Source organism: Gobio gobio (genome assembly GCF_949357685.1).
Source record: "Gobio gobio genome assembly, chromosome: 1".
In the NCBI taxonomy this organism is placed as follows: domain Eukaryota; kingdom Metazoa; phylum Chordata; class Actinopteri; order Cypriniformes; family Gobionidae; genus Gobio; species Gobio gobio.
The window spans coordinates 52,439,272-52,448,649 of NC_137097.1; the positions used below are offsets into that span (position 1 = coordinate 52,439,272).

General features: G+C 39.0%; 1 protein-coding gene across 1 annotated transcript; it reads right to left on the reverse strand.

Moving 5' to 3' along the window:
- Positions 1 to 7,003: 7,003 nt before the first annotated feature.
- LOC307134882 (apoptosis regulator BAX) lies at positions 7,004 to 9,106 on the reverse strand. The gene is made up of 6 exons (XM_079830957.1): positions 8,870 to 9,106; positions 8,759 to 8,789; positions 8,300 to 8,455; positions 7,942 to 8,074; positions 7,719 to 7,811; positions 7,004 to 7,623 (listed from the first exon to the last, which is right to left on the reverse strand). The coding sequence occupies exons 1-6, from the start codon at positions 8,877 to 8,879 to the stop codon at positions 7,474 to 7,476; spliced, it is 573 nt and encodes a 190-aa protein (XP_079687083.1). The 5' UTR covers positions 8,880 to 9,106; the 3' UTR covers positions 7,004 to 7,473.
- Positions 9,107 to 9,378: the final 272 nt, after the last annotated feature.

The following is a 9,378-nucleotide window of genomic DNA, read 5'->3' on the forward strand; positions in this document are numbered from 1 at the left end:
GCCCCCTCTGCTGGTTTTACGAGGGATGAACTGACGTACGTAGCATTCGGTGTTGTAGATCAGCACTCTTTGGTCACTTTAGAGGCTAAGAATACTGATTTTAGCCCTTAATGTTTACCTGTTATATATATAAGTTTAAAGAAAAGATTCATTAGGCATTTTTAACACGCTCGGACCTTATGGATTTTCTGTTCTCTCTTGTGTGATGAGTTAAGGGACTAATCACTAAACAAAAACACTGATCAGAGCAGAGAGAAAGATGCTAATGCTAATAAGTCTGCTCACTTACAGCAGTGCATGTTTCCACTCATACAAGATAGCTAGCACTTAGCATCCTAGTGCATTCTGTGGTTTCGTCGTGTGTAGTCTATCTGTGAATGCATAGTCAGGGTGGACAGAGTGGATGGAACACCTCCACTTATATCCCTTTATCTCAATCCTGAAATTATGATGTGGAAGAGAGAGGCCTGCCACTAGTTAGCTTAGTTTAGCAAATGCCCTGGTAAGCAGAGGCTGCATGCGATCACGGAGGACAATGTAAATAATTATCTTGTACACAGACTGCATGTGGAGTTAACAGCACAGAAACTACTGTTTGATTCAAATGTGGCATTTGAAACCGGGAGAGCAGGTCGAGTTCAAATGATTTAGCAACATTAGGCCTACCCAGTATCCTCTCTGCCTCTGTCAGACTTGCGCTCCCCTGTCACTACTCAGGTAAATCTCTTTTTGTTCGTCTATACCAGTGCTTCCAAAATGATGTCATTCGAAACAAAGAGAGAGACGGATGAGTTACAAACACCACGTGTACACATGCATCTGTGTAAATATGAAATAATTTTTGACCCCAACACTCATTGCAAGTCTTCCTTTTCCACAGTGTCCTTCTCTTACTTTATTTTTTCATTTCATTTTTCACTTTCATTTATTCCCAACTACAAACTCTTACTGCTTCCAAATAACAACCAAAAAAAAGCCCGGATGACATTATGAGAAACCGAGGAAAAATAATCAGTGATTTGTGAAAAAAAAAGGACTTTTCAAACAAGGTCTGCCATAAGTGGATTACAAAAAAAACTGTATGTGGAATCAGGACGCTACCAAAATCAGGACATGAGAGCATGAGGGTCAGATGGACAGATTGTGTGTTTGGGGAACAGAGTATTGGGAGGATTGTCAACAAATGAAGAAAGGCATCGTGAAATGGAGGACAGTTTGAGGAAGAAAGAACAAAAAGCAAAGAGAGGAGGAAGGGAGCTGAACGCTTCTCAGTGTAAGAATGTGCATATGGTGTTCTGTGTCTCACACTGTGTTCTCATGTGATGTGCCTGACTGTGTGCTTAGTGTTTTTTATTTAGTTATTGTGTGACACTTTGTTTTCCCGCTCTAATGTTTGGCGCTGTGTTCAAATGGTGCACTCGCTCTCTATTCCCTATGCCTGCTTCACTTTTTGGTAATATCAATATAAAGGGCACTTCATGGGGAATAAGGAGTCGTTTTGGGACGCACCCTTTGTGTGAAGGAGTTCACTGATGTACGATGAGCTTTTTTGAAAATTTGCTTTGTTCTGGTCCATCCTAGAGGGCTGACAAAATCGATGATTATTAATTGATTCTGTTGATTTGATTCACCTAGATTAAAAACACGCTTTTGTGGCCCTCAGCGACTAGAACTTTTACTCAGCTTTGTGTGTGTTTGTTTTTTGTGAGTGTGATTCCAAGAGTCTTGCATTTGTGTATTTTGTTTTTGAGCGCATGTTACATGGGCTTTGCTATGAGTAAACTTGGGTTTTTTGTTTGTTTCAATTTTTGTACATTGGTATTTAGGAGACTATGAAAATAATGTTCTATGGACATCACTCCAAAACAAAGAAAAAGAAAAAAAATTGTGTGTTTGGCTTCTTTAGCTTTGGCTCTCGCAGTTGTGCAGTCTGAAACGACCGTCATCTGCGATAGCCTCTAGCGGTGTGTAGCTTTTAATGCGTTTGTATTGAGCCAATGCAATGTGTGATACGATACTGATTTTCCTGTCCTCCGTTTTCCTATTCCCCTCTCTTTCTGTCTTTCTTCCCTACAGTGCTGAGCTTCTGAACTGCCCCTTTTTTCGAGCTCCCCAACTGCAAAACCTGTCCAGAGGCAACCCCCAGGGTCACTGCAGAAAATAGAGATGGGCGAAAGAGAGAAAACGAGAGATGAAAGGAGTGCTGCGCTAAACTGACTTGAAGAAAACATTGTAACGCTCATCTCTCCATTACTAATTTTAACCCCCAACGTAGGTGCAATAAGCATAAGAAATCACGTCCTGGGAGGATATGGAACGCAGTTTCTTCCTACAAGGATTGCCAGCCTTGGGAAAAGCATACAAACTGTAGTATGTCCTGGCAAGACCCTTCCTGGTGGAAATGGATGCAACTTTAAAGTGACGAGAACTATTTTTGTGGGGCTTTCCACCAAGATAAATGCACCTGAAAGTGGACAACAAAACCCTCAATCCAGTCTCAGATACAAATAATGTGTGGAAAAACACCCATCATGCCCTTCAACGCTATGCAATTCAACCACACATTCACAAGCGAGTTCATTAAGCACTTCGATTGAACGGTTTATTAGCCAAACTTTTCCCACTCCTTTACCTTTTGGAGATCTTGCACGTGCTTTAAATAAAAATAGACAGCGGCATCATCGGCCTGCCATATTGGTATATCGTACGAACAGTTTCCCCATTCATCTAATTGGAAATCTTGTTCAGAGTGTCCTTCTCAGGGCCCACGGAAAGGTGACTTTGTCCACTATGAAGAAAAGAGCGTCAGCCTCTCTCTTTTCTCTCTCTCTCTTAGTTCAGCTCTCTGCATCTCAGCATTTCTGTTCCACTGTAGATGAACTGCATGGCATGAATGAGAAAAAAAAACACAAAAAACAAAACAGAGAGAAAAATGGTAGAGATCATGCTGAGAGGAACAAGAGGAAACCGCAGACTTGACCGCTCTGTTTGCACAGTACAATATGGGTGACTCTGGAGCAGTGGATGGGATCACGGATAAAAAAAATGCAGGTCTTTAACCTTCGAGTGGGGAACACAAAATACAACATAAGTGCATGACACCTGATGAAGGACAGAGGGGTTTTAAGTGGACTGGATGAACTATGAACAAAAGCTGAAAAAAAAAAGAGAAAACAAAAAATGCATTTTTCTCACTTTGTTTACCAGCATGACTAAACTGCATGACTTCTGCAAGCCCTGAACCCAAATTAGAGGGCTTGGAATCACTAAACACCGAAATCAAATGGAAACGATAAAAGTTTATGCTAAATGCTATGAAATTTAGAAAAAAAAAAGAATATATTTAAAAAAAGAGAGGCTCTATATTTTGTTTTTGAATAAAAAAAGAATAATGTAAAAATATATAGGATTTTGTTGGATAAAAGATAAACAAACCCCACTGAGTCTAGCTGAATGATGAGACAAACTCCTTCAACTACTACTGCTCCCTCCATGGCTTCAAGTGACATTTCTTTCCTTCTCTTTCTCCGCCGTTTCACCCTTTACTTGAACTCTCCTGGCTCTCTGCTCTGCCCTGCCCTTCACGATCTCCCTCAGTCATGGCAGCCTCCAGCAGTGGCATGACAGCTCCTCTGGAGACCTCCGACACCTACAGGGCTCTTTTCTTTTGACGGTTATGGGTCTAAAGAGCAAGGTGAAAGGGGATTTTAAGGCTGTGGGTGAAGTTTTCTTTTTAAGTTGAGTCCTGATGGAAAGTTTTGGGTTGTTCTGCAATGTTTGTTATTTTTATTTCATCCACATGCTGTGGGTAAATCAAAGCTTTATCCATCATAAGTGAGCCTGAGTCCACTTAATATCAACCTAGTGAATATTAGCATTGTGTGAATTGCTGTCTCGAGACCCAAGCACTTACATCGCAAAGCACTATTGTCCAATCAGGAAGCCATAATGTGAGAGTAGCGCCACTGTCTGAGCTCAAAGGTGCTCAGGAGAACATGCTGAACACGTTTTGTGTATTTTTTAAGTCATCTTGGTTTTATTTTAAGATGTTGACATTATCATTTACGTCATTCAATCATTTATTGTCTGAATTATTTTGGGTGGTACAGAGCTTTGCCATTTTTTTCCCCACTCTTTAATATTTTTTTCTGGATTACTGGATTTTATTACAAAAGTTAAAAAAAAAAGGGTTCGCATATGCCGAGCACCCACTAAAACCAGCCATGCCACACCAAAATGGACTTCCTTGTTAACTTAGCGGCAGGTTTCTGATATTAGCATCAGTATTAGCATTATTCTGTGTGAGAGGAGGCCATGATTCCACCAGTATCTCTTTTAAATCATAGATTACACATGTGAGCAACTGTTTGGCTGTTTGTTCAGAACTTTTCTTGTCTTTTTTTGTTTCACCAACAACCACCAAAAGTTGATGTTCTTGTTTAAAGAGTCTGGTTAGAGTATGTTTACATTGTTTTATGTCACTTAAAGTGTCCCCATGACTGTGTTCTGTCAGCATTCGTCGTTCAGAATATGATGTAAGCTTAGTTTAGTAACTACCTATGCAACACCTAAGCAAGACCTTAGCAGCTCACACACATGCACGCATACACACGCACACACACAAACATATGCCATGTGCTCAGGCCAGCTGGCTGGTGTCTGTTTACCGGTGCTGTGTGTCCAGGGAGGGAAAACGACACAGATGCAGCTCCATCACCACAAGAGCCAGCGTTATCTGCTGACCATGTAGTGTACTTCAAACGTTAGCAGCTGGTCCAAGTAGCTTGAAGGTGCGACAGACGTGTGCAGCTGTAGTAGCCATGTCGCTTTCTTTAGTGGTGCACTGAATTCCCTTTCCTTCTCGGTTAATATGTCAGGCCTATTTTATGTCTTCTGCAATGTCTTTCCTGTGTGCTTCAGGGTGCAGGAAGACACTCATGCACTTTTCGAGTTAGCATTTACATTTATATGTAAGCATATACTCATCTCAGAGGTTATGTAGGATAAATATATATGTTACCAGAACTAAATTGCATCTCACAAGCATTTACTGACTGGTTAAGATAACGTGTACCTCTCTGGTCGTTCATAAAGTCGAATCGGATGGTGTTTTGGAGCAATAATGATGGATGGCCACCTTTTTCTCATTGTCTGCATCAGAAATCGGGGGGACATGTTCATTTCATCCCTAGTAGGAATCCCAGTGTGCCTGAAACTGTTCCCTGAATGTGTATGTAAACAGCCACATCAATTGAAGACGCTCTCTCTGCAAAAGCTTCCCATGAGGGTTTGTCTTAGCGTGAATGAGATCACAACCCCTCCAGATGGCTGACAGCTCACATACCTTTACTTGAAACCCAAATACAAAACATATCAGAGAGGAGCAGAACAAAGCCAGAATCAGTCTCCACGCTTACTCAACTTCCTGTTTGCACCCCCTTCCTCCCTCTCATCTGTTTCCTCTCCTTCTCAATTTTTGAGGAAGAAGCTTTTTTGCATCCCTTGTTCTTGTGTTTTTCTATCATATTGTTTGAAGTTGAATTATAATGCATGCATGGAGTACAATGAGGACATAACTTGTGAATAATTTGTGAATGGCCAGAATGAGGTAACCGTCTCTTTCACCTGGGCTCTCTACTCTGCGACTGCTCTCCCAGAGACACTTAGAGAGAAAGAAAGAACATATTGTTTCTAGTTTTCCTTACCCTTCAGTTTTTCTTCAAAATGTAGCCGTACCAAATATGAGTCATGGCTATAAGCTAGCCATTTCGAAAGACTCTATTAACATGTTTATATATTGTTTTCGAGATGATATTTGTAAATGCGATGTCTGTGTACCTGTAGTAAATATTTATCAGAGCTTCCACAGACTCAGAGCGGAACAGATGCAGCAGTTGTGAGGGCAGATGTCAACAAAACACCCTGCAGGAACTCAGTTTTCACTGCATGTGTCTGTACATTTGTTATAGTATAGTTTGGCCCAATATGCACTACCTGTTTTGTATCTTGTCCTTTTATACTTTACTTTATGTAGCTTGTTTCAAGGGGGGAAATTCATTGCACTATCACAGCTAATGGAGCTGCTGTGTCTACTGCTGAGCGCAACCCTAACCATACACCCCCTCCCCCCAACTCCCATGGTTAAGAAACAGGGAGAAAGAGAGAGAGAGAAAGAGAGGCCAGTGAGAAAGAGAAGGTCCCTAAAAGAAATGGATGAGTTCTATGCTATTAAGATTGATGCTGGATACAATTTTATTGTCATACAAAAAGGGAAAAAAATATCAAGAACTGTATAAAATATATTTCAATGGAATGTTTATTATTTACCTTTTATATTTTTGAAATGTATAAAGAAAAAAATTAATAAACTGTAATAATTTAACAGAGTTTGTGAAAACTGAGACTTAAAAATCGTTATATTACTAAAAGTATGAAAGTTTGAACGTGAATGCTAACCTACCTGATCAAATCTTCTCCATTAGATAGGGAAAAAAAAAAACAATTAGAAAAATGAAATCCAATTTAAAAAGAAAAAGTTATCAAAAAGTCAATAAAAATGTTAAAAGCTCATGCCAAAATTTTCAACATGTGTCCTGTGTGATTCTTCAAATGTTGTGATTTCTTCATGTTACTCTGGGATCCAAGTAGGCCTAAATGTTTACAGAATAATTTGTATGTTTACCAATATTTATCTCTGTTTTAGTTTATTTGATTTATATTTTAATTCTAGCATTTCAGAATAAATAGGCTAATTCCTTTCACGTGCTTCTTAAGCAAATGATTTTTAATAATAATTTTCCTAAATGTACCATTAGCTTTGGGGCAAGTGCATTGGGCTTTCTTAATCTACATTATTGTGAAAGTTGAAACAATTACATTTCAAATATAACAATATCATTTTTGTACTCCATGTACGTAGTTATTTTGTGTAATTACAGGGTTATTTATAAAGCACTGTCTTTACGCGCTGATCCACAACCAATCCATTTTTATTAGGCCCAGATGAGATCAGATTTTGTTTTATTAAAAGAGTTTGTTTCAACAAAATGCATGAGTTAAAATAGTAACACTAATAAAAATGAGGTAGAGGTTATTTAAAAACAGCAGCATCAAAATTACTGTGAACAGTTCTCTTGGCACAGTACCTATATGACATTTCAAGTCTCGCTGGTTATTGCTGTTTGTCCCATTTTGGACGTGCTTAAATGTAAGAAAAATGCCCTCAAATTTCATCTTCCTTTTATCCCTCCTCATGCACATGGACTGAGAGATGCACAAAAAAAAATATCATAGTACGTCTGGTCATACACTATATATATTATAATATTTTACACACTTTGTGTATGATATTCCTATAAAAAGTCTTCTCTTCTCCTATATTCGGTCACCAAACCATGTTGGTTTCATTCCGTTGCATCTGTAAATCCCTGTATCCACCCTTTTCACACTTCACCGCTCCTCCACTGACCCTCCTCAGGCACATCTGTTTAGTCTCCAGACGATGAGGCCACCCAGCAGGGCTCCGCTGATGAAGAGGACTCCAGAGGAGAGGGAGATCGGGCTGGATGAGGAACCGAAATCTTGCTCAAAGGAGTAACGAGCCAAGGAAGAGATACTATTGATCTGAAGGTATTTAAAAAAGTTAATCAATGACTGTTACCGATTTGTCTCATCAATGCTGTGTTAATACAAGTGTTGTCATGTTTGTAAAATCGTACCCATCCTCCTCTATTGCAGATCCAGTTCAGTAAGTTATCTCTGAAGTAATCCAGTGTCCAAGACACAATCCCTGAGACATAATCTGCCAGAATCTATCCATGCAAAACAAAAAAACAAGCACAAATGCAGTACACCCACACAGCTGGCCACAAAGCTTTAACACTTTGGGCCCTGAAACATACAAATTACAGCATAAGTAAAGAAAGCACTGCTTAGGCCTACCTTTGCGATTGCTTTTCCAACAACACAGATCAGAGTAGCAATTTTCCCCCAGGAGATTTCATCAACAAACACTTTGTCTACAAGCCTCTGGAAACTCTGTCTGTCCGCCACTTGTGCAAACCCATCAACCATGCTAAAATTAAACACATACTTGATAAAACAAATCATCATTCATATCATATTTCTTGTAATTGCTACTTTCTTTTGTGATATTTCAAAATTGCCACTTTTTTACTTTATTTCTTAAACTATATCACATTCATTTGAACATGGTTTAAACAAACTTCCATAATTACTAGGCCTACAAGGCTACATACAGTAATACACTCGCATACCAAAAAAACCTTTCGATACTAACGTCTTGAATTTTTTCTCCCGATCGACATAGTCGCCGATGTTCCTGATGAGTTCAGCCATCTGATCCAGGAGCTGCTCCTGCTCATCACTCATTGGCTGTGGTTCAGGAAGAGACAGTGCACATGTTTCCGCCCTCTGTACCTGGTCCTTCACTGATCTGAAAAGATGATTATGAAAACATCGTTGATTTCAACTCTAAAGAAACGAAACTAATGGCAACCCGATACCTTTAAGCCTATTCAATGCGTAAAATGAATTCCAATAAAAATGGCTCAACGAATAACATTAAGAATGTGAATCTATAGTTAAATATAGCCTGCAGCCACTACGTTTTAAAGTGACAATATGAAAAAATATTATATATTATACACAAAACAAAACCTATCAAGTAGCCTACATTTATAAGTTATCAGCTCAATATCAACCAAATATGTCGAAACCAGCCATATGTGAAACTTACCGAAGTACGAGATTCTTTGTAAATTGGTCATCTAAAAGATACAAAAGTGTCACATTACTGGATTTCATAATAGCTCACGGTAATAAATAATGGAAAAGTCTGAATAGCTACCTGATGCCATGAGCGCTTCTTTTTCGATCTTCCTCTTTGGTCTAAGGTTTTGATGGCCACTTCATAAAACAAAATGAAAGTGTAGGCTATATATGTATGGCTATGCTTTTACGTCATAACATAAAACATAACGTAAATTTCTAACAGGTTTATTAAGTCTTGTTGTCTAAATCGACAATAGCCTAGCTAATGTTAAAAAATTGTCGTCAGTTCCTTATCACTGCTTCGCACGAGTCTGAAAATGAAAGCGAAACCAATTGCTGTTTTCTGCATTTCCTTTTTACCAAATCAAATCTAAAAATAGGCCTATTTCCTTCTGGGAACAAGGAATATAGCCTACTTGTGTCCACTGTAGTGGGCATAATAGTGAATTTCTCTGATCCGTCACAGTTTTGAGAGCATTCAGGGTTTTTCAGAGATAGGCCTACCAAATATTTGGAGGTATCTCCAAATACCAGGACAACAACTTCTCATTGGTGTTTAAAAATGACTAACTTAAATTTAGTGAT

What these genes read in the sequence shown, in the direction of transcription:
- LOC307134882 (XM_079830957.1), bottom strand. An exon ending in ACAAAGAATCTCGTACTTCG is followed by an intron (nt 8,456 to 8,758) that starts GTAAGTTTCACA and finishes TCATCTTTTCAG; the next exon opens with ATCAGTGAAGGACCAGGTAC. An exon ending in TCTGCAATAGAGGAGGATGG is followed by an intron (nt 7,624 to 7,718) that starts GTACGATTTTAC and finishes AAATACCTTCAG; the next exon opens with ATCAATAGTATCTCTTCCTT.